The sequence below is a fragment of the Haliotis rufescens genome, unplaced genomic scaffold (assembly GCF_023055435.1).
Source record: "Haliotis rufescens isolate VD_foot unplaced genomic scaffold, xgHalRufe1.0.p SCAF_41, whole genome shotgun sequence".
Lineage (NCBI taxonomy): Eukaryota > Metazoa > Mollusca > Gastropoda > Lepetellida > Haliotidae > Haliotis > Haliotis rufescens.
In genome coordinates, this window is record NW_025964124.1 from 2,072,807 (window position 1) to 2,099,177 (window position 26,371).

Consider the following 26,371-nt stretch of genomic DNA (forward strand, 5'->3'; position numbering starts at 1 on the left):
AAAATACTCAGGAAACACAGACCTGTCTTGTAAAACAGCTCGAGACGTTTGTGTGAGCGAGTGCTATTCAATGTCACTGTCAGTAATATTCCAGCTTTGAGTTTCAGGATGAACAATAGAGAACGGTTTGCGTTGACTTAGATTTTATCAGGACGTTGGAGAGTACTTGCTTGATAAAGCTGCATCATTTTCACCCACGCCAGAATCAGCCTCAGTGCTCGTTACTGGGTAACTCCCCATCATGAAGATTATATTCATTGTAGCATGGCTCTTTTATTAAATCATTTTAAGTTGCGATTTTAGAAGAGTTTCAAAATAAAATGATTTTTTAATTGGTCTTTCGTCTATGTCCTTTGGTAGTCCTGTTTTAGTCGTGGTATGTGAAATAACTCTTTAAATTCCAATATATTAGTTGCTTTATTGAAAATGTGTTTGAACAATTACGTTGCACAAAAGTTGGTTGCATGGGTTGCTGAAGACCTATTCTCCCCTGGATCTTCACAGGGGGTTACGGTGATTGACTCTCGCAGGTCTCGGTAAAAGGATTTGTTCACCATGGGTCAATTAGTATAGGTATTTCAAGAGGGCATTTCTATTTTTTACTGAAGTTCAGAAAAGCGCACCTTGTGGATCTTGTGTGAGGACGAAATCAGAGTTATCAGATGCCCCTGGTCAGGTGCAATTCAGAAATGGAGTTTGGCTACTTTTACCCCACTTTTGGTTCATTGCCATTGGATACCTTCAGTTAACTTAGGAAAACAATAAGGCTGTTCAGTATTTTTCCATACCCGAAATGATCAAAAGGCACCAGTTCACCACAAGGCTGATCAGTATAGCAAGTTTTATCAAGAAATAGTCAATGGTTTGTGAGTTCTGCTCAAAAACGAGCACTACCCACATTTTCAGTAAAGTCCAACTTGTGTTGAAAAATAATTATAAATAAAAACCAACATTCCAAATCATCAAAAGGCAGCAGTTCACCACAAGACTGATCTGTGACCCAAGTTTCATCAAAGAATTTTTAACGTTTTGGGAGTTCCGTTCCAGAAACGAGCACTAGCCTCATTTTCAGTACATGTCCACTTGTCTTCATGAAAACAAAATTTATTTTTTTTAAATATCCCAAATCATCAAAAAAAAGGAACCAGTTCACCACGAGACTGATCTGTATAGAAAGTTTCAACAAGAATTATTTAATGGTTTAGGAGTTCTGCTCCAGAAATGGAAAACTGATGCAGGGAGAACAATTCAACTGGTTCTAATACCAGATTTATCCCTGATGAACGTCTCTGGTGCCATAGTTGTAAAAGGACACAAAACAAATGCTGTGATTGAATAATTCTAAATTGTCAGTTCAGAAAATGTTCGTCATTCTTTTTGGTGGACGAAAGGAAATCCATGCCACAAACTTTTACACTGTAATATCGTTTGCATTGTTGGATAGTAACTTTGATCAGAATGCTGCATTCACAATGGTGAACTTTAACAGTATCGATAACACATTAAATACTGTACACAATGTACTGTTGTGGTCTAAAATGTTGGGGCATATCCCAGATTCTACTATCACAGTAATTCAGGGGCTTCAGACTATTTTGTCTCAGATGTGAAAACATAATACACCAAGACCTTACCTACTGACCAACAGCTGTATTTCGAAAACAAAATAGGAATGCTGAAAAATCAAAACCTGTTATTGCTGCACAGGGCCTTCCTCCTATCGACACCAGGACCTGGTGGTTCACCTTGTAAGCATCACAAGTTACATCTTGATGGACTTGACCACATTCAATAAAAACATGATTACTGGTGTATAATTGATTCGGAATTTGACCCGGAAGTAGCTTAGAACATGCTAATGAGAAGATTTAGAATACACAAAGGGCATGATGCAATACAAGTTTCAGCTCATGTCAAGTACTTGTGTCGCAGTGTTGGGCGCAAGCAGACATACATTTTACCCACTTTGATCTTGTTTGAAACACTCTCGTTGCTTTGTGTTGATGTCTGTTTTGGCCCCAGCTTATAACCTGATAATCTGTGTCCAGTTCCTTCTTTTAAAAAAACACTGACATCAGCTTTTTTTTTGTTTTGTTTTGTTTTATGCCGCACTCAGCTATATTCAAGCTATATGGAGGCGGTCTGTAAAATAATCGAGTCTGGACTAGAAAAACCAGTGATTGACATCATGAGCATCGATCCAAGCAATTGGGATCGATGACCTGTATCAACCAGGTCAACAACCTGACAACCCGATCCCTTTAGTCGCCTTTTACGACCAGCAGTTGCTTTTCACGGCCAGTATGGGTTGCTGAAGACCTATTCTAACCTGGATCTTCACGGGTCTACTGACATCAGCAAATCAGTGATCTGAGCAAGTGGAATCACAGCCTTCATCAGCAGACCATGTAATTGCTGTTCCTTGAGATCTCCCGTACGTGTGTGGGACTTGGTTCCAGATTTCTTCATTTACAAGAGTTATGTTAAACCTCAGTTTTTAGACCTCTTATAGTGCTCCTCAACAGCCTTCAACTTAAACATGCTAGGTTGTTTGCCCCTCATTGTTTTGGCAAGATCATCACGCACATTACCAGCAGTTTCTTCATTTTCCTCAAAATACCTAAATTCACCGACCATTTGGTGAATGACAGAGATATCATCTTCGTCTTGCGATTGATTGTCGTTTATTATCTTGTTACATTTTGTCAGTTACAAATCAAAGGGATCTTCTTCACCCGAGGTTATATATCCACTGGACTATCTTCGTATCCAGTATCCCATGTTTGTTTACTTCACATGGGGTAAATGTGTTTATGCAGACTGTCCTTCCATTCCGTGCACATTCTGCGTTTGGAGCAAGCTGGTCATCATCGCATATCCTAGAGGGCTTGCCCAATTAGTAAGTTTTCTCTGCCTTGCCGGGACTTCCAAACGTTTTTTTTCCCAACATTTTTGGAGTTTTGGCGACTGCCGGTGGGGGAAGAGTCGAAGTCAATCTGTCTATGAAATTGATAGCTAATTCAAAAATGTTCTCTTGAAGCGAATTACCATTTCTGCCAAGCTGACTGACAGTCTGACGCATGTGGGGTCGACATTTGGTTCAACACGACCCATAGCCGAACCAGCAGGTCAGAGTCCTTCAAGAATAAGACGAGATACACGAAAATCACTGAACTGACATCCACGAAACTTTCCAAAATTGATGCACACAATGAAGTTCGTATACCCAAGAATTTCTGGTAAAAACAGTGTCTATTTCTGGAGCTTGATGGAAACCACTTCCACAGATTTAAAAAATTGAGTGTACTGTAAAGTGATTTAGAAGTACCGAATATGATGGTGGATTTTATAGATTATGCATTGATCTTGTGTGGTGATTTACCCACTTCACAATGTAGCACTGTACATATCAACTTCTGGGTTAACATTTGTGTTTTAATTTGGAATGACTTCACAACAGTAAGCTATGCTGCACTTATAAGGTGGAACCTGCAGATGTATAGTGTGTCACACAAATACATGCTCATAACTCTATGGCCTGCAATACTGACTGCAAAAGTAGGATGATGACAACTTCCTCAAACCAAAAGATGACAAAACTGATTATCAGTTTTAAAAAATACAGCTTCAACTTCCCAATATACAGGTCGTGGACAATACTGTTCAACCAACCTGTCACAGAAGAAATCTAGGCCAATCACTGATTCAACATTCAGTTTAACAAATCATGTGAATAACATCTACAAAGTCCACACAATCAGATGCGGAATATCAAACAAGTCATATGTCAAGACGAGACTATTCCAGCAGCTATCATGTCATTCAGCACATTTACCCCCCCGGCAAGCATCAGATGCAGGGTCTCATCACTAGATGTTAAATGTGCAACCACATGACATCAGTCCCCAACAATCTGAATTGCCTAATTGTCAGACAGTTAATCATGTTCAAACTGCTGGTATTTGTCCACTAACCACTCCATGGTCTGGATCCAGTGTACACTAAAAAACTTACAATGCTTCACTAACCTGGTATTGTGGTGTGCATGTCAAACTTTAGCAGTGCTGGCATGGAATGAACTACCAGTTGATGTGAGTAGCTTCCAGCCAACCCTAAGATCATACTTTTTAAAAGGGGCAGAAGACTAGAGCATGGGCATTTGAGGGGGGGGGGGGGGGGCTTGTTTGTTTTATGTTTAACGCCACACTCACCAATATCCCAACCATAATCAGGTCAGGACCAGACAATCCAGGGATTGACAACATGAGCATCGATCTACGATTACATGCAACCACCAGTTCTGGCAGGCTGACCACCCGATCCTGTCAGTCGCCTTTTTGGACAAACATAGTCTCCTTTAACGGTAAGAATGGGTTGCTGGACACATATGCTCTACCTGGATTCTCTTCATGGAGATTCTTCTTCTTTGAGCAAGGACTATCTGGATAAGATGTGCCATATAAATCTATAACTAATGATTATTATAAAGTGGGAAATGTTGAGGACATCCTTCATTCAGAAATGACCAACCATAAAACACAACAGTACAAAGTTCAATAGAAAACATGTTATTATTGCAGATGTTCTTTTTATAACGCTGAAATACATGGACTTTACACATATATGCATGAAGGTCACATGATGTTGAAGTGTATCCAGTTATTGAACACCAAGGTCACTCAATTGTCTGGAGAATGTGAGATGGAATAATTCTTGGAACAAAACTGACAGACACACCCGGTGCAGATCAATGGCAGTGTCTACGTGTCAGTTGAGGAGACATAAACCTGGCTTCGTTGGTCTACACAGAACACTGATATATTTACCCGACAAATGTACTGTTTACTGCTTTCAAAACTTTCTTGACATCTGTATCAAGTTCATATTGGAAAAGGTCTCCAAGCAGTTAAGTACCATCAATGAAGGTACCAAGGTTTAAGTATAGACCCTGCTTAAGTACAGTTTGTTACAGAATAAATAATTCTATCATAAAATATATTCATGATCTTTGAATATATTACAAGAGATGGTCTTCATACATAGAAATCTTCATCTCTTTACGACAGAGAATAGAAATGATCCGACAAATCAAGGACCATAATGAGTGGCATCTGCTATTCGATGCCACAATCAGCAGATCCTGGGATGACAAAGGGACACAACTCTGCACAAGAAATAGTGGAACCAAGTACAGTGTATACAAACATTGTTCCATGAACTTAAATCAATGTTGATACACTGATGGGTACAGTAAGTGACCACCTTTCTTGATGTTACAACCCATATACAACTGAGTATGTTATATTTGTGAAAACACCATCTGTCTTTACAAGTAGGAGGTCTTCACAATCATCCTTCCACTGAGTACATGACACACATGGGGTAAATGTGTTTATGCAGACAATCCTTTTCACATGTGAGGTATACATAACTGACAAAAATATGCAAAAGCTAACAAAACAAGGTATAACAAGTGGGTATAAGTTGTAGGCCTATAGTGAGGGTACAGCACACAACCTCTCAGTTGAGTCACCTGATGTGCCTTGTGTTTCAAGGGCAGGAATGTGATTTGCTGACAGGTTGCTGACAGTTGCTGACAACACCACATCTCAGGACATGTGAACAGGGTGTTGTGGTGTCTGATAGGCTGCTTTGGCTAAGGCTGCACATTAAAACCTTGAGTAGCCTTGAGTAGCTGTGCAATATCATGCTATTCCTACAACTGTAATTTGACTCAGTGAAGCAGCCCTGGGCCCTGTTCCACAAAGCAATCGTAGGGCTATGATTGTTGTAAGTCTATGTTAAAGTATGGGAGTTATGATCATCTTAGCGCTTAGATCACTTTGTTGAACAGGGCCCTGGAGGGATATCATGGAAGACTAACGGTGTCTGTGATACTGCCGGACTGTGGGGAGATGGGAGATTCGGGAGGGGGTTACCATGAAGGTTATGGTGTCTGTGATACTGCCGGACTGTGGGGAGATGGCAGATTGGGGAGGGGTTTACCATGACGGTTACAGTGTCTGTGATACTGCCGGACTGTGGGGAGATGGCAGATTGGGGAGGGGTTTACCATGACGGTTACAGTGTCTGTGATACTGCTGGATTAGGGGGAGATTGGGGACAAGGTTACCATGAGGGTTACAGTGTCTGTATTACTGCTGGACTGTGGGGAGATGGGAGATTGGGGAGGGGGTTACCATGAAGGTTATGGTGTCTGTGATACTGCCGGACTGTGGGGAGATGGCAGATTGGGGAGGGGTTTACCATGACGGTTACAGTGTCTGTGATACTGCTGGATTGTGGGGGGATTGGGGACAAGGTTACCATGAGGGTTACAGTGTCTGTATTACTGCTGGACTGTGGGGAGATGGGAGATTGGGGAGGGGGTTACCATGAGGGTTACGGTGTCTGTGATACTGCTGGATTGTGGGGAGATTGGGGACAAGGTTGCCATGAGGGTTACAGTGTCTGTATTACTGCTGGACTGTGGGGAGATGGGAGATTGGGGAGGGGGTTACCATGAGGGTTACGGTGTCTGTGATACTGCCGGACTGTGGGGAGATGGCAGATTGGGGAGGGGTTTACCATGACGGTTACAGTGTCTGTGATACTGCTGGATTGTGGGGAGATTGGGGACAAGGTTACCATGAGGGTTACAGTGTCTGTATTACTGCTGGACTGTGGGGAGATGGGAGATTGGGGAGGGGGTTACCATGAGGGTTACAGTGTCTGTGATACTGCCGGACTGTGGGGAGATGGCAGATTGGGGAGGGGTTTACCATGACGGTTACAGTGTCTGTGATACTGCTGGATTGTGGGGAGATTGGGGACAAGGTTACCATGAGGGTTACAGTGTCTGTTTTACTGCTGGACTGTGGGGAGATGGGAGATTGGGGAGGGGGTTACCATGAGGGTTACGGTGTCTGTGATACTGCCGGACTGTGGGGAGATGGCAGATTGGGGAGGGGTTTACCATGACGGTTACAGTGTCTGTGATACTGCTGGATTGTGGGGAGATTGGGGACAAGGTTACCATGAGGGTTACAGTGTCTGTATTACTGCCGGACTGTGGGGAGATGGGAGATTCGGGAGGGGGTTACCATGAGGGTTACGGTGTCTGTGATACTGCCGGACTGTGGGGAGATGGCAGACTGGGGAGGGGGTTACCATGAAGGTTACGGTGTCTGTGATACTGCCGGACTGTGTGGAGATGGGAGATTGGGGATGGGGTAACCATGGAATTTACTGTCTGTAATACTGCTGGACTGTGGGAAGATGGGAGAAAGGAGGGGTTTACCATGAGGTAAACTGTGTGCAATACTGCTGGACTCTGAGGTGGGGGGTGGGATACCATGATGTTTACTGTCTGTATTTCTCTCACACTGCCTGACGGCGGGCAAACTGGGACACTTGTGTCCAGCACATCAGGACAACATTCACACAAAAAACAACTACTGTGGATATCAGATTACTTCACACTTCATCATGACATCAGTTTACTGCTGTTGATGATCGTCGAACTGTGGAAGATGAATGAAGTTCCACACTGTCTGCCACTCCACCAGGGTGCAAACAGCTGCCTTCAGCGACCATGAGGTGGACACTAGAGTGAGTATATGACTGGTTATGCTGCCTATATAGAAGGACGTTGTCATCTGTTACCAACAATCTCAGCAAGGATCAGCAGCCCAAACGACCCCCAGAAGTAAAGTCCGCCAGGAATCGCACGCTGCATGTAGGATCTCCCCGCTATGCTTGACAGAGAGACACAAGTTATTGACAGACATGTTGCAGGACATTACAGTGAGTATGGTTTTACGCCACTTTTAGCAATATTCCAGCAACGCAGGGGACACCAAAAATGGGATTCACACATTGTACCCATGTGGGGAATTGAAGCCTGGTCTTCAGCTTGACGAGTGAAAGCTTTAACCAGAAGGCTACCCCACAGCCCCATGGAACATTAGAACATTAACATACAATATATAGTCTACCAGGATTCACAGTTTCACTTTCATGCTGTTTAACGCTGCACTCAGCAATATTCCAGCTATGTGACCAGGTCACCAGGAAAGCTGCATGTAGGATGTCCATGCTGTGCTTGATAGAGACCCATATATGTTTTGTTTGTTTGTTTGTTTATTTGTTTGTTATTTAACGCCCCATTTAGCAATATTCCAGCAATATAATGGTGGGCTATAAATAATGAAATCTGGATCAGAGAATCCAGTGATTGATATCCTGAGCATCGATCCACGCAAATGGGTACATCAACCAAGTGAGCGAGCCACACCACCCGATCCCTTTAGTATTTACTGTGTCTCCTATCGACACACAGGCTGTAATCTGAGAGTATCACAATGAATCAAATGTTGGGTGAATGGTTACATCCCAAACTGACACTCACCTGTCTGCTGCTCCTCCGTCGCCCAGTGCATACTCTTCTCCACGGCAATCTTCCAGCGCAGGAACCGCTTGTCACGATCTGCCACACCACACATTCAACACATTGATATGTCACATCTTTTACATTGAACATCTATGAGGTGAGGTGAAATGGGGTTTAACGTCTCGTCCAGGATTATTGCACTTATATAGCAACGTGCATGTACGTGTGTGTGTTTGTGTGGCTGCTTGTACTAGTCAGGACTGATGCCGATTTATAGTGCTAGCCTACTGAGATACCATGCCGCAGTTTAACATGAATACCCCACTCAGACACAGTATACTGACTCCGAGCCGACCAGTCCTTGTTTTAGCCCCTTAATGCTGAGCGCCAGACAGGGTAACAACAAGTACCATCTTTTAACGTCTTTTGGTATAATGCGGCCAGGGATCGAACCCCGGACCTTACGCTCTCCGGGCAGACGCTCTACCACTAGACCACGGAGGTGGTCTGAACATCTTTGAAACAGACAGGAACAGAAGTTACTGAGAAGTTCAGAGACTCCCACCTAGGACAAGTAGAGTTGAGATGGACACAAAGACAGACAGCTTACCCTGCTTGGACACCGAGGGTTCAAACACATCAGTGGTGATTGTGGTCAGGTCCTTTGGGTCGAGACTCCAAATTTCAATCCCCTCTGCTGCACCGGCAGCCATTGCTGCCCCTAGCGCCGTGGTCTCTGGCATCGATGGTCGTACTGTCAAATTCACATGCATAAGTCACCCATGAGTATTACACATGCTGGTCAATGTAACATTAACCCATAATCATTACATTAGCTGGTCAATGTAACATTCACCAGTAATCATTACGTACGTTGGCTGGTCAATGTAACATTCACCAGTAATCATTACGTACGTTGGCTGGTCAATGTAACATTCACCAGTAATCATTACATTAGCTGGTCAATGTAACATTCACCAGTAATCATTACATGAGCTGGTCAATGAAACATTCAATACTCATAAGTACAGAATGCAAAAATAGTAGGGGATAGTGGGAATCATTATGACATATCTTCAGATTGGTACTGGCAAAAGGAAATGCCCTTTGCATGTGTGGTCCGAGGTCACATGCTTTATGACTTAATGTCGTGTTTGGGAGCTTGATTTCTTCGGAAATGTTCTTGACAAATAAATCACTTACTTTCATTGCCAGACATTGTCAAATTTTCCTTTCGTTTCACCTCAAAACAAAATATCCCCTACTTATTTTGCAAAGTATCAATCATCTGGTCAATGTACCATTTAATATACATTATTACATTCACTTACATTCACTGGACAATGTAACATTTAATATACATTATTACATTCACTTACATTCACTGGACAATGTAACATTTAATATACATTATTATTTTTCCATTACAAGGGATAAATATTTCAAATCATCATCATTGACGGATCTTTTTAATAGAATCAGTTCTCATTTAATTATAGGCTTTTTAAAAGAAATTGAACTTTTTGATACATTTTGAATTGTGTATAATAATGTATAATATGTAACTTAGATTGTTCGTGGCAATATCTTCAAAGGGGTTTGAAGTAGCCTAAAATTATTGTCCCCCTGAGAGGATATGTGAGTCCACATCATTCAAAGTACATTTATTCTTACATCGGTTTGAAATCTAAGTATATTTGTCAGTTTTAATCAATGGCTAAACTTACAATCGCCAGCGACTGAGGGGATGGTGTAAATCCTGCTGGGGCCCATGTAGGTAGCAAAGGTACTATAAGTCCTCATGGCCCCTAGTATGGTGATCTACCTTCAATTACTGGCGATCTATAGCCCGTTTTTACATTGTATTGTTCTGTTTAGTAATAGCTTTTTATGGTCACATACTAGTTTTAATAATTGACATCTGTGATAAGTCTAGTAATTTTACTGTCCTGACAGGTTTTTTGTATAGTCTAAATTAATGTTGTTGTTTTTTATGATGTATAAATTGCATTAGTCACGATATGGCTGAAATATTACCGATATGACTTAACTCACTCACTAAGATACATTATTACATTCACTTACATTCACTGGCCAATAGCAATCATTGCATGCGCTGCTCAATGTTACAGCTAAATCTCCCAACTTACCAACTTTCATGCCGAGGATGTCGGCCTGCAGCTGCATGCAGATGTTGCTGATGGTCATGCCGCCGTCCACCTGGAGGGACGACAGGGGGATTCCACTGTCCTTGTCCATTGCCTCCAGGATCTGACAACAAAACTCGGTCTGTCACGCTCGCTCCACATGATCCTTATATAACCTCCCTGTATCACATACACAGGATCTGACAACAAAACTCGGTCTGTCGCGCTCCCTCCACTTGATCCTTATATAACCTCCCTGTATCACACACACAGGATCTGACAACAAAACATGGTCTGTCACGCTCGCTCCACATGATTCTTATATAACCTCCCTGTATCACATACACAGGATCTGACAACAAAACTTGGTCTGTCACACTCGCTCCACATGATCCTTATATAATATCCCTGTATCACACAGGTGTCACACACACTTACCTCCCTTGTCTGCAGCATGCTTGATTCTTATTTTACCTCCATTGATCACACACGCGTTTTTAACACTTACCTACCTTGTCTGAAACATGCTTGATCCTTATGTATTACCTCCCTTTATCACACTCACAGGTGTTCAACACACTTACCTCCCTTGTCTGTAACATGCTTGATTCTTATATTACCTCCCTTTATCACACTCACAGGTGTTCAACATACTTATTTTACCTCCCTTGTCTGTAACACACTTGATTCTTAAATTACCTCCCTTTATCACACTCACAGGTTTTCAACATACTTATTTTACCTCCCTTGTCTGTAACATGTTTGATTCTTATATAACCTCCCTTTATCACACTCACAGGTTTTCAACATACTTATTTTACCTCCCTTGTCTGTAACACGCTTGATTCTTATATTACCTCCCTTTATCACACTCACAGGTGTTCAACATACTTATTTTACCCCCCTTGTCTGTAACATGTTTGATTCTTATATAACCTCCCTTTATCACACTCACAGGTGTTCAACATACTTATTTTACCTCCCTTGTCTGTAACATATTTGATTCTTATGTATTACCTCCCTTTATCACACTCACAGGTGTTCAACACACTTACCTCCCTTGTCTGTAACATGCTTGATTCTTATATTACCTCCCTTTATCACACTCACAGGTGTTCAACATACTTATTTTACCTCCCTTGTACGAACACGCTTGATTCTTAAATTACCTCCCTTTATCACACTCACAGGTTTTCAACATACTTATTTTACCTCCCTTGTCTGTAACATGTTTGATTCTTATATAACCTCCCTTTATCACACTCACAGGTTTTCAACATACTTATTTTACCTCCCTTGTCTGTAACACGCTTGATTCTTATATTACCTCCCTTTATCACACTCACAGGTGTTCAACATACTTATTTTACCTCCCTTGTCTGTAACACGCTTGATTCTTATATTACCTCCCTTTATCACACTCACAGGTGTTCAACATACTTATTTTACCCCCCTTGTCTGTAACATGTTTGATTCTTATATAACCTCCCTTTATCACACTCACAGGTGTTCAACATACTTATTTTACCTCCCTTGTCTGTAACATACTTGATTCTTATGTATTACCTCCCTTTATCACACTCACAGGTGTTCAACACACTTACCTCCCTTGTCTGTAACATGCTTGATTCTTATATTACCTCCCTTTATCACACTCACAGGTGTTCAACATACTTACCTCCCTTGTCTGTAACATGCTTGATTCTTATATAACCTCCCTTTATCACACTCACAGGTGTTCAACATACTTACCTCCCTTGTCTGTAACATGCTTGATTCTTATGTATTACCTCCCTTTATTACACACACAGGTGTCAGGCACACTTAAACCCTAGTCTGTTACATGTTTGATTCATATATAACCTCCCTTTATCACACACACAAGTGTTCAACATACTTACCCCCCTTGTCTGTAACATGTTTGATTCTTATATAACCTCCCTTTATCACACTCACAGGTGTTCAACATACTTATTTTACCTCCCTTGTCTGTAACATACTTGATTCTTATGTATTACCTCCCTTTATCACACTCACAGGTGTTCAACACACTTACCTCCCTTGTCTGTAACATGCTTGATTCTTATATTACCTCCCTTTATCACACTCACAGGTGTTCAACGTACTTATTTTACCTCCCTTGTCTGTAACACGCTTGATTCTTATATTACCTCCCTTTATCACACTCACAGGTGTTCAACATACTTATTTTACCTCCCTTGTCTGTAACATGTTTGATTCTTATATAACCTCCCTTTATCACACTCACAGGTTTTCAACATACTTATTTTACCCCCCTTGTCTGTAACATGTTTGATTCTTATATAACCTCCCTTTATCACACTCACAGGTGTTCAACATACTTATTTTACCTCCCTTGTCTGTAACATGTTTGGTTCTTATATAACCTCCCTTTATCACACTCACAGGTGTTCAACATACTTACCTCCCTTGTCTGTAACATGCTTGATTCTTATATAACCTCCCTTTATCACACTCACAGGTGTTCAACATACTTACCTCCCTTGTCTGTAACATGCTTGATTCTTATGTATTACCTCCCTTTATTACACACACAGGTGTCAGGCACACTTAAACCCTAGTCTGTTACATGTTTGATTCATATATAACCTCCCTTTATCACACACACAAGTGTTCAACATACTTACCTCCCTTGTCTGTAACATGCTTGATTCCTATATAACCTCCCTTTATCACACTCACAGGTGTTCAACATACTTATTTTACCCCCCTTGTCTGTAACATACTTGATTCTTATGTATTACCTCCCTTTATTACACACACAGGTGTCAGGCACACTTAAACCCTAGTCTGAAACACGCTTGATTCATATACCACCTCTCTATCACACACAGAGGTGTCGGACCAACTTACCTCCCTTGTCTGGAAGCAAACAGCCTCTAGAGCAGCACGACAGATGTGCTCTCTGCTGGTGAACTGACTCAACCCACAGATGACCCTGAAACACAACACACATCACAGATGACCCTGAAACACAACACACATCACAGATGATCCTGAAACACAACACACATCACAGATGACCCTGAAACACAACAGACATCACAGATGACCCTGAAACACAACAGACATCACGGATGACCCTGAAACACAACACACATCACAGATGACCCAGAAACACAACACGCATCACAGATGACCCTGAAACACAACACACATCACAGATGACCCTGAAACACAACACGCATCACAGATGACCCTGAAACAACACGCATCACAGATGACCCTGAAACACAACAGACATCACAGATGACCCAGAAACACAACACACATCACAGATGACCCTGAAACACAACACACATCACAGATGACCCTGAAACACAACACACATCACAGATGACCCTGAAACACAACAGACATCACAGATGACCCTGAAACACAACACGCATCACAGATGACCCTGAAACACAACACACATCACAGATGACCCTGAAACACAACACGCATCACAGATGACCCTGAAACACAACACGCATCACAGATGACCCTGAAACACAACACGCATCACAGATGACCCTGAAACACAACACACATCACAGATGACCCTGAAACACAACACGCATCACAGATGACCCTGAAACACAACAGACATCACAGATGACCCTGAAACACAACAGACATCACAGATGACCCAGAAACACAACACACATCACAGATGACCCTGAAACACAACACGCATCACAGATGACCCTGAAACACAACAGACATCACAGATGACCCTGAAACACAACACGCATCACAGATGACCCTGAAACACAACAGACATCACAGATGACCCTGAAACACATCACAGATGACCCTGCACCACAACAGACAGACAGATGTGCTACGTGCTGTTGATCAGACAAGACAGACGTGCTACGTGCTGGTGATCAGACAAGACAGATGTGCTACGTGCTGGTGATCAGACAAGACAGATGTGCTACGTGCTGGTGATCAGACATCACAGATGTGCTACGTGCTGGTGATCAGACAAGACAGACGTGCTACGTGCTGGTGATCAGACAAGACAGACATGCTACGTGCTGGTGATCAAACATCGCAGACGTGCTAGGTGCTGGTGATCAGACAAGACAGACGTGCTACGTGCTGGTGATCAGACAAGACAGACGTGCTACGTGCTGGTGATCAGACATCACAGATGTGCTACGTGCTGGTGATCAGACAAGACAGACGTGCTAGGTGCTGGTGATCAGACAAGACAGATGTGCTACGTGCTGGTGATCAGACACAGACAGACGTGCTACGTGCTGGTGATCAGACAAGACAGACGTGCTACGTGCTGGTGATCAGACATCATAGATGTGCTACGTGCTGGTGATCAGACAAGACTGATGTGCTACATGCTGGTGATCAGACAAGACAGACGTGCTACATGCTGGTGATCAGACAAGACAGATGTGCTACGTGCTGGTGATCAGACATCACAGATGTGCTACGTGCTGGTGATCAGACAAGACAGACGTGCTACATGCTGGTGATCAGACAAGACAGATGTGCTACGTGCTGGTGATCAGACAAGACAGACGTGCTACATGCTGGTGATCAGACAAGACAGATGTGCTACGTGCTGGTGATCAGACAAGACAGACCTGCTACGTGCTGGTGATCAGACATCACAGATGTGCTACATGCTGGTGATCAGACAAGACAGATGTGCTACGTGCTGGTGATCAGACAAGACAGACCTGCTACGTGCTGGTGATCAGACATCTAGAGTACTCACCCCCTGGCGTCCGACTGCCAGTACGGACAAAACAACCCAGAGAACGCCGGAACAAAGTAGCAGCCGTGAGTGCTGTCAACCCGAGCTGCCAGCTCATCTGAAGAGAAACAAACAGTTACAGAAGGACCGGTCTGCACTGTCCCAACACTGAGGAAGTCCTATTCTAACCCCAGTCTGCACTGTGCCAACAATGAGCAAGTCCTATTTTAACTCCAGTCTGCACTGTGCCAACACGGAGGAAGTCCTATTCAAACCCTGGTCTGCACTGTGCCAACACTGAGGAAGTCCTACTCTAACCCCAGTCTGCACTGTGCTAACAATGAGGAAGTCCTAATCTAACCCCAGTCTCCACTGTGCCAACAATGAGGAAGTCCTATTCTAACCCCAATCTGCACTGTGCCAACACTTAGGAAGTCCTATTCTAACCCCAGTCTGCACTGTGCCAACACTGAGGAAGTCCTACTCTAACCCCGGTCTGCACTGTGACAACACGGAGGAAGTCCTATTCTAACCCTGGTCTGCACGGTGCCAACACGGAGGAAGTCCTATTCTAACCCTGGTCTGCACTGTGCCAACACTGAGGAAGTCCTATTCTAACCCCAGTCTGCACTGTGCCAACAATGAGGAAGTCCTACTCTAACCCCGGTCTGCACTGTGACAACACGGAGGAAGTCCTATTCTAACCCTGGTCTGCACGGTGCCAACACGGAGGAAGTCCTATTCTAACCCTGGTCTGCACTGTGCCAACACTGAGGAAGTACTATTCTAACCCCGGTCTGCACTGTGCCAACACTGAGGAAGTCCTATTCTAACCCCAGTCTGCACTGTGCCAACAATGAGGAAGTCCTATTCTAACCCCAGTCTGCACTGTGCCAACAATGAGGAAGTCCTATTCTAACCCCGGTCTGCACTGTGCCAATACTGAGGAAGTCCTATTCTAACCCCAGTCCGCACTGTGCCAACACTGAGGAAGTCCTATTCTAACCCCAGTCTGCACTGTGCCAACACTGTGGAAGTCCTATTCTAACCCCCGGTCTACACTGTGCCAACACTGAGGAAGTCCTATTCTAACCCCGGTCTGCACTGTCCCAACACGGAGGAAGTCCTATTCTAACCCCGGTCGGCACTGTGCCAACACGGAGGAAGTCCTATTCTAACCCCAGTCTGCACTGTGCCAACAATGAGGAAGTCCTATTCTAACCCCAGTCTGCACTGTGCCAACACTGAGGAAGTACTATTCTAACCCCGGTCTGCACTGTGCCAACACTGAGGAAGTCCTATTCTAACCCCAGTCTGCACTGTGCCAATACTGAGGAAGTCCTATTCTAACCCCAGTCTGCACTGTGCCAACAATGAGGAAGTCCTATTCTAACCCCAGTCTGCACTGTGCCAACACTGAGGAAGTACTATTCTAACCCGGGTCTGCACTGTGCCAACACTGAGGAAGTCCTATTCTAACCCTGGTCTACACTGTGCCAACACTGAGGAAGTCCTATTCTAACCCCAGTCTGCACTGTGCCAACAATGAGGAAGTCCTATTCTAACCCCGGTCTGCACTGTGCCAACACTGAGGAAGTCCTATTCTAACCCCGGTCTGCACTGTGCCAACACTGAGGAAGTCCTATTCTAACCCAAGTCTGCACTGTGCCAACAATGAGGAAGTCCTATTCTAACCCCAGTCTGCACTGTGCCAACAATGAGGAAGTCCTATTTTAACTCCAGTCTGCACTGTGCCAACAATGAAGAAGTCCTATTCTAACCCCAGTCTGCACTGTGCCAACAATGAGGAAGTCCTATTCTAACCCCGGTCTGCACTGTGCCAACACGGAGGAAGTCCTACTCTAACCCCAGTATGCACTGTGCCAACACTGAGGAAGTCCTACTCTAACCCCGGTCTGCACGGTGCCAACACGGAGGAAGTCCTACTCTAACCCCAGTCTGCACTGTGCCAACACGGAGGAAGTCCTACTCTAACCCCGGTCTGCACTGTGCCAACACGGAGGAAGTCCTACTCTAACTCCAGTCTGCACTGTGGCAACACTGAGGAAGTCCTATTCTAACCCCAGTCTGCACTGTGCCAACACGGAGGAAGTCCTATTCTAACCCCGGTATGCACTGTGCCAACACTGAGGAAGTCCTACTCTAACCCCGGTCTGCACTGTGCCAACACGGAGGAAGTCCTACTCTAACCCCAGTCTGCACTGTGCCAACACGGAGGAAGTCCTATTCTAACCCCAGTCTGCACTGTGCCAACAATGAGGAAGTCCTACTCTAACCCCGGTCTGCACTGTGCCAACACTGAGGAAGTCCTATTCTAACCCTGGTCTGCCCTGTGCCAACACTGAGGAAGTCCTACTCTAACCCCGGTCTGCACTGTGCCAACACTGAGGAAGTCCTATTCTTACCCTGGTCTGCACTGTGCCGACACTGAGGAAGTCCTATTCTAACCCCAGTCTGCACTGTGCCAACACGGAGGAAGTCCTATTCTAACCCCGGTATGCACTGTGCCAATACTGAGGAAGTACTATTCTAACCCCGGTCTGCACTGTGCCAATGTGGCAGGATGTATAAATTTGGGATTATTTTAAAAGTAGTTTAGTATAAACTTATCCAAAACATAGTATTTTAGGATTAGTGTATTTATTGAATAAATTAGCTTACTTAGTCCACTAACTCACACCTCAGTAACATAATCTAACATGTGGTGATTGATTCTTTGTGCTAAGGCTACTGCGGTCTCAGCCTAGCCTATTGTTCTCTGCCGGTCAGCTTGGCCTGGCTTTGTATTTCTCGCGTCACATGACCACCTTGGTCATGTACTTCACACCTCTACTATGTGCACCATTTCTAGTCACAACTCTCACTGGGAAAGGACAGTTCAGTTTGGGGTGAGTTAAATATATTTATTATCATTGTACTTAGGTTTCTAATATATATTATGTATTTTAGTACACTCATATTAAGTCATTTATGTTCCATAAGAACAGTGTATCATGTATATGTTATAAACATGAATTATCAGTATATTCATGTTAGTGCAATATATATTTAAATATTGTAAGATGTTACCATTGAGGTGTATGCATAATGAATGTACTAGATTTAAGCATGTATTGGTACTATTTTATCATGAAAGTCTAAAAAACAAAAACAGTATACATGTATTTGTTGATTTTATCATACATATGAAATACCTAAAAATGTTGATTTTGTATGTATACAATGTATGTGATGTTTACCATACCAGTAAGATTCATGTAGTTATATATCATTTATCAGGTCACGTAAGATACTGCATGACCAGTTTTGATGACATCTGGTGGTTTGGCCTCCGTCCCTTAGACGAGGTGAGGGTTACTTCCCTTAGTTATACGTATATTTATGTCAACATGTCATGGCATAATTGTCTATACTATTGTAATGTTATATTACTTAATATAGTATTATTTAATTGCTTTGTAGTGTATTCAGTGATATCATCCTCACTGAGGAGATATCCTCCATAACATGCTTGACCGTACTAAATGTAAAGTAAGTGTTCACATTATATCTTATTGATTGGTATATCAAACACATGTAATAGATGTATAATGGCAGTATTCTTTTAATGATCTATTGGTTATGATGTTTGCCTACATTTTGTAAATTTTGTGTTTTAGGGTTTCTTCATCATCATCATAACCACTGATTGTGGACCATCATTGGAATAAATCCGGTTGTAAAAACAGCATGCTTTTGTGTCCCTCCATAAGCCTCAGCGACACCAACAACAGTGAGAAAGTCCTATTCTAACCCCAGTCTGCACTGTGCCAACACGGAGGAAGTCCTATTCTAACCCCAGTCTGCACTGTGCCAACAATGAGGAAGTCCTATTCTAACCCCGGTCTGCACTGTGCCAATACTGAGGAAGTCCTATTCTAACCCCGGTCTGCACTGTGCCAATACTGAGGAAGTCCTATTCTAACCCCGGTCTGCACTGTGCCAATACTGAGGAAGTCCTATTCTAACCCCAGTATGCACTGTGCCAACACTGAGGAAGTCCTACTCTAACCCCGGTCTGCACTGTGCCAACACGGAGGAAGTCCTACTCTAACTCCAGTCTGCACTGTGGCAACACTGAGGAAGTCCTATTCTAACCCCAGTCTGCACTGTGCCAACACGGAGGAAGTCCTATTCTAACCCCGGTATGCACTGTGCCAACACTGAGGAAGTCCTACTCTAACCCCGGTCTGCACTGTGCCAACACGGAGGAAGTCCTACTCTAACCCCAGTCTGCACTGTGCCAACACTGAGGAAGTCCTATTCTAACCCCAGTCTGCACTGTGCCAACAATGAGGAAGTCCTACTCTAACCCCGGTCTGCACTGTGCCAACACTGAGGAAGTCCTATTCTAACCCCGGTCTACACTGTGCCAACACTGAGGAAGTCCTATTCTAACCCCGGTCTGCACTGTGCCAACACGGAGGAAGTCCTATTCTAACCCCGGTCTGCACTGTGCCAACACGGAGGAAGTCCTATTCTAACCCCAGTCTGCACTGTGCCAACAATGAGGAAGTCCTATTCTAACCCCAGTCTGCACTGTGCCAACACTGAGGAAGTACTATTCTAACCCCGGTCTGCACTGTGCCAACACTGAGGAAGTCCTATTCTAACCCCGGTCTGCACTGTGCCAATACTGAGGAAGTCCTATTCTAACCCCAGTCTGCACTGTGCCAACAATGAGGAAGTCCTATTCTAACCCCAGTCTCCACTGTGCCAACACTGAGGAAGTACTATTCTAACCCCGGTCTGCACTGTGCCAACACTGAGGAAGTCCTATTCTAACCCTGGTCTACACTGTGCCAACACTGAGGAAGTCCTATTCTAACCCCAGTCTGCACTGTGCCAACACGGAGGAAGTCCTATTCTAACCCCGGTCGGCACTGTGCCAACACTGAGGAAGTCCTATTCTAACCCAAGTCTGCACTGTGCCAACACGGAGGAAGTCCTATTCTAACCCAAGTCTGCACTGTGCCAACAATGAGGAAGTCCTATTTTAACTCCAGTCTGCACTGTGCCAACAATGAGGAAGTCCTATTCTAACCCAAGTCTGCACTGTGCCAACACGGAGGAAGTCCTATTCTAACCCCGGTCGGCACTGTGCCAACACTGAGGAAGTCCTATTCTAACCCAAGTCTCCACTGTGCCAACACGGAGGAAGTCCTATTCTAACCCCAGTCTGCACTGTGCCAACAATGAGGAAGTCCTATTTTAACTCCAGTCTGCACTGTGCCAACAATGAGGAAGTCCTATTCTAACCCAAGTCTGCACTGTGCCAACACGGAGGAAGTCCTATTCTAACCCCGGTCGGCACTGTGCCAACACTGAGGAAGTCCTATTCTAACCCAAGTCTGCACTGTGCCAACAATGAGGAAGTCCTATTCTAACCCAAGTCTGCACTGTGCCAACACTGAGGAAGTCCTATTCTAACCAAAGTCTGCACTGTGCCAACACGGAGGAAGTCCTATTCTAACCCCGGTCGGCACTGTGCCAACACTGAGGAAGTCCTATTCTAACCCAAGTCTGCACTGTGCCAACAATGAGGAAGTCCTATTCTAACCCAAGTCTGCACTGTGCCAACACTGAGGAAGTCCTATTCTAACCCAAGTCTGCACTGTGCCAACAATGAGGAAGTCCTATTCTAACCCCGGTCTGCACTGTGCCAACACTGAGGAAGTCCCATTCTAACCCCAGTCAATCTTCCCGAGGCAAAGGAGTTAACTGACTATAGAAGTCCAGTTTCCACACTTGTCGACGTAGGCTGGTATTATGGAGTTACATTTTGGCTGGACTAACGAGTCTATGCATAGTCCAATCAAAATCGTGCACCGAAATCGAAATCTGGTTCGTAAACTGTCGTACAGATTTCGTTTTGACTGCAGTATTTGCAAAGCATGTTCACCGCCATCTCGTTGTCAACAGATATTATTCGAAATCTTTTCATGTTTTTAATGAAGGTGCTCACGTGATTTGATGCATTTCGCGATGTAAGACCCATTTATCACAATATAGATCTTGATTATGGATCATATCGTCCTGACTGGGCGCCACCATTTTGTGTGAAGCAAACACAAGTGATACGAGAGATGGAATCTGATTGGTCCATAGGAGAGGCTTAGAAGGAACATAACTGGTAATAGCCACTGGTGGCGCTACGATTGAGCCCAGTAATTCAAGCCTAGTTCGGCAAGGGTGGAAACTGGACTTATAAAGTCAGTTAACTCTCTTGCCTCGGGAAGATGAACCCCAGTCTGCACTGTGCCAACACTGAGGAAGTCCTATTCTAACCCTGCTCAGCATTGTGCTTACATAGGAGTATCTCTAAGAACCCTGGCACCTGGTTGCAGATGGTAAGAAGGTAACTGTGTTACCGTGGGTACCTACCAACTTCTGGGGATGTCTTGATGATGCCCATGTTGTCGCGCAGCCACCGGACGCATGCCCCAGCTATAGCAATGGAGCCCTGCAACATTCAGATGCATCATCACTACTGACAAACTCAAGATCACATCTGCATGTTGCCACCCTGGAAGAAAATATTCCATCATCAATCTGAGGTGCTGAGTGTTCTCTTACCTCCAGGGCGTACACGACTGGCTTGGACTTGCCGAGTTTGTAGGCAACAGTAGTGAGCAGTCCAGTCTTGGACTCCACAGGGCTGGTCCCAGTGTTGTACAGTAAGAAGCACCCCGTGCCATACCTGCAACACACAGAGAGGGTCAGGACACAGAGAGAGTCAGGACACAGAGAGGGTCAGGACTGACAGAGAGAGTCAGGACACAGAGAGGGTCAGGACAGACAGTCTCCTGCTCCTGCCCTTTGTACAGCAAGAAGCACCCCGTGCCATACCTGCAACACACAGAGTCAGGACACAGAGAGGGTCAGGACAGACAGAGAGGGTCAGGACAGACAGCCTCCTGCTCATTGTACAGCAAGAAGCACCCAGTCCCATACCTGCAACACACAGAGGGTCAGGACACAGAGGGTCAGGACAGACAGCCTCCTGCTCTTTGTACAGCAAGAAGCACCCTGTCCCATGCCTGCAACACACAGAGGGTCAGGACACAGAGGGTCAGGACAGACAGCCTCCTGCTCCTGCTCATTGTACAAGCTGGACTGTTATACAGTGATCGCTCACTATTGCGCTCTTCGATAAAGCGCTACTTCGGTTATTACGCGCGGTAATGCATGGCTCCCAAAATTTATGTACACTGAGAGTTTTACACAGACATGATTGTATTGTTGTTCGTTGTTTATTTGCACATAACGCTTCTCATTGCATAATCAACGGTTTTTCACACTATACATCCTTTGATCTTAGAAGCGCATGCATGCAATAAAAGAGAACCACAAGTGAAGTTTATATTCTTAATTAGTGGGCAATCCAATTTAAGGCTAAACTGTCACACAAATGTAGTTGCTGTCACAACACGGCGGTCATTCATTTCGTAATCGCGCTTTCGTAACATCGCCTGTTTTTTCCCCATAGTTATAACAAGCGATTTCATTGGATTAAAATTTGTTTCTAATGACGCTTTCTTGCCGAAATCTGCTACAAGTTTCGTGATTGGTCAATTTTGAGCACGTGACCTCAGGCAGCCAATCAAGCTTTGATACAAAGCTCGTGTTTGATAAATTTCAGAAGTTAGCGAAAGATTTTTTGTTAAATCGTGTTATTCTGAACGTTTTAAGCAGGAAATCACGATATATATTAAAAATATGGAACTTCGCGAATGTATCGTGCTAGGTTAAGAGCTGTGACAAAGCTTTTTCATGCATATATTTTTGCATTAAACGTTGTGTCCGAGCCGAGAATTCAAGGCGACGAAAGCCGAGATGTCATTTGACTTACATTACACGCGATCGCACGAAACGATGGAAATAATAACTTAGATGTAAGTTTGATTACTTTTAGATATATTTTTGTTGATTTTATTTATCACTTTGTATAATATATTTAAAGATTTGCTTAAAAAAGTCTTTATTTTGCTCTTTGACATGTTCGATGCGGACCCGTTGTCGAAATGTGTGTCCGAGAATTTTATTTTCAATAACATCGCGGGAAATAGTGAATAATTTTTTAATTTATTGATAAAAAATGATAAATTAGAATGGAATACGTATTTCAGACATTGTGAAATATGACAGATTTAATAAATGAATGATATTACAGGTAGATCTAGGTCCATAAAAATATATACTATTTTGACGTGATGTGAGATAAACACATAGGCCTATTGATGATTTGAGATTTGCCGAGCGCGCTCCCCCGCCTCGGCCTCGGTTAAACGGCTCATTGTCTATAACGCCCACCAATTATTTGGACCCCATTGGTAGCGCAATAGCGAGCGATCACTGTACACTCGAGATAGCTTCATAGCAGGTGCTTGTTCTGACTCACGTGTTCTTGGCCTGGCCGAGCTTGAAGCAGGTCTGTCCAACCAGTGCAGCCTGCTGGTCCCCCAGGATCTGAAACAACATGGAACTGCCCTTAGCTTTCTTGTTAGCGGTGTTGTTGGCCGTTTCATAAGCAGTTAGTAAGATGAAGGATGTGAGATCTCGAGCCAATGTGATGTCAGCTTTCTAAACTGAAGGACAGTGGGATCTTGAGCCAATGCTTAATTGTTAACTACTCTGTCAGCTTTGTTGTCATTTCTGCATAGTGACTTGCATTCAGCCTATACCAGGACCAAAAAAGAGAAATGAGACTTAATTTATTTCTTATTCAGAAAGAATCTTAGGCGAAAAAAGATTTTTTGTTGGCTTTCTGCGGTCCATTTTTAACATTGTTTTAGGCAGAATTGAACTTTTTTAAAGCTTTGATAAAAGAAACCTCAAAATGACTTTTCTATATGAACTCATAGTATTACACTGAAGTAATATAACCTCTGCATATGAGCAAATAAGGAGGTCTAGATATTTTCCATTTGGAGACAAAATAACCACCTTTTCTCAAAATTTCGCTGCCCGATTTGTTGGAGAGTGATGACACCTACCCCTGATATAGGCAGGCCTTTGAGCGGTCCGTCAACAGCATGGCCGTAGATCTCCGAGGAGCTGTGGATCTCCGGCAGGATCTCCTTGGGAATGTCAAAGAATCTTGGAAAAAGAAGAAAGACATTCTTGTTACAAGGCACAAGGCAAAAGACAAGGCGACAGACACCATGCTACAGAGACCACCAACAGACACCTTCCTACAGAGACCATCAACAGACACCATGCTATAGAGACCATCAACAGACACCACGCTACAGAGACCATCAATAGACAGCCAGCTACAGAGACCATCAACAGACACCATGCTACAAAGGCTGTCAACAGACACCATGCTACAGAGACCATCAACAGACACCATGAACAGACCTACCTACAGAGACACCTAGCTACACAGGCTGTCAACAGATGCCTACTACAGAGACCATCAACAGACACCACGCTTCAGAGACCATCAACAGACACCTTCCTACAGAGACCATCAACAGACACCTACCTACAGAAACCATCAATAGACACCTACCTACAGAGACACCTAGCTACACAGGCCGTCAACAGATGCCTACTACAGAGACTGTCAACAGACACCACGCTTCAGAGACCATCAACAGACACCACGCTACAGAGACCATCGACAGACACCACGCTACAGAGACCATCAACAGACACCTACCTACAGAAACCATCAATAGACACCTACCTACAGAGACACCTAGCTACACAGGCCGTCAACAGATGCCTACTACAGAGACTGTCAACAGACACCACGCTTCAGAGACCATCAACAGACACCACGCTACAGAGACCATCGACAGACACCACGCTACAGAGACCATCAACAGACACCTACCTACAGAGACCATCAATAGACACCTTCCTACACAGACACCTACCAACAGAGACACCTACCTACACAGACACCTACCTACACAGACACCTACCAACACAGAGACACCTACCCACACAGACACCTACCCACACAGACACCTACCCACACAGACACCTACCCACACAGACACCTACCCAGACAGACACCTACCTACACAGACACCTACCCACACAGACACCTACCCACACAGACACCTACCTACACAGACACCTACCCACACATACACCTACCTGAACAGACACCTACCTACACAGACACCTACCCCCACAGACACCTACCCCCACAGACACCTACCCACACAGACACCTACCCACACAGACACCTACCCACACAGACACCTACCTGAACAGACACCTACCTACAGATACCTACCTACACAGACACCTACCTACACAGACACCTACCTACACAGACACCTACCTGAACAGACACCTACCTACAGATACCTACCTACACAGACACCTACCTACACAGACACCTACCTACACAGACACCTACCCACACAGACACCTACCTGCACAGACTGTCGTCCCACTCGAGTGTGTGGAGGCTCATCAGCATGGTGCGGCTGGCGTTGGTGACGTCGGTGTAGTGTTTGCCGCCATTTGGCCCTCCTGTCATGTTCTGTCAGGATACAAACACTGAACGGTTACAGAGAGTGTCACTTGAGATCCCTGACACGTGAGTAGGTGACCTCAGTTACAATCAGAAGGTGACCACAGGTGATCTCAGTTACAGTCAGGAGGTGACCTCAGTTACAGTCAGGAGGTGACCTCAGTTATAGTCAGGTGACCTCAGTTACAGTCAGGAAATGGCTACAGTTAAGATGTGACCTCAGTTACAGTCAGGTGATCTCAGTAACAGTCAGGAGATGACCTCAGTTACAGTCAGGTGATCTCAGTTACGGTCAGGAGATGACCTTAGTTAATGTCAGGTGACCTCAGTTACAGTCAGGTGCTCTCAGTTAGTCAGGTGATCTCAGTTACAGTCAGGATGTGACCTCAGTTACAGTCAGGAGATGACCTCAGTTACAGTCAGGATGTGACCTTAGTTACAGTCAGGTAACCTTAGTTACAGTCAGGATGTGACCTTAGTTACAGTCAGGTAACCTTAGTTACAGTCAGGTGACCTCAGTTAGTCAG

General features: G+C 44.2%; 1 protein-coding gene across 2 annotated transcripts in view; it reads right to left on the reverse strand.

Moving 5' to 3' along the window:
- Window positions 1-4,552: 4,552 nt before the first annotated feature.
- Window positions 4,553-26,371, reverse strand: part of LOC124125307 (glycerol kinase 3-like) — a 38,310-nt gene continuing 16,491 nt past the window's right edge. The window contains exons 7-17 of one of the 2 annotated variants that reach the window (XM_048382734.1): window positions 25,744-25,853; window positions 24,343-24,445; window positions 23,748-23,815; window positions 21,923-22,046; window positions 21,731-21,809; window positions 15,308-15,404; window positions 13,435-13,519; window positions 10,543-10,663; window positions 9,003-9,146; window positions 8,411-8,488; window positions 4,553-7,752 (exon numbers count right to left, since the gene is read on the reverse strand). In XM_048382734.1, the coding sequence (XP_048238691.1) occupies window positions 7,655-7,752; window positions 8,411-8,488; window positions 9,003-9,146; window positions 10,543-10,663; window positions 13,435-13,519; window positions 15,308-15,404; window positions 21,731-21,809; window positions 21,923-22,046; window positions 23,748-23,815; window positions 24,343-24,445; window positions 25,744-25,853 (1,107 nt within the window). In that variant the 3' untranslated portion in view covers window positions 4,553-7,654. Of the gene's footprint in view, window positions 7,758-8,410; window positions 8,489-9,002; window positions 9,147-10,542; window positions 10,664-13,434; window positions 13,520-15,307; window positions 15,405-21,730; window positions 21,810-21,922; window positions 22,047-23,747; window positions 23,816-24,342; window positions 24,446-25,743; window positions 25,854-26,371 lie in introns of both variants that reach the window. The other variant, XM_048382735.1, reaches the window with a different exon arrangement.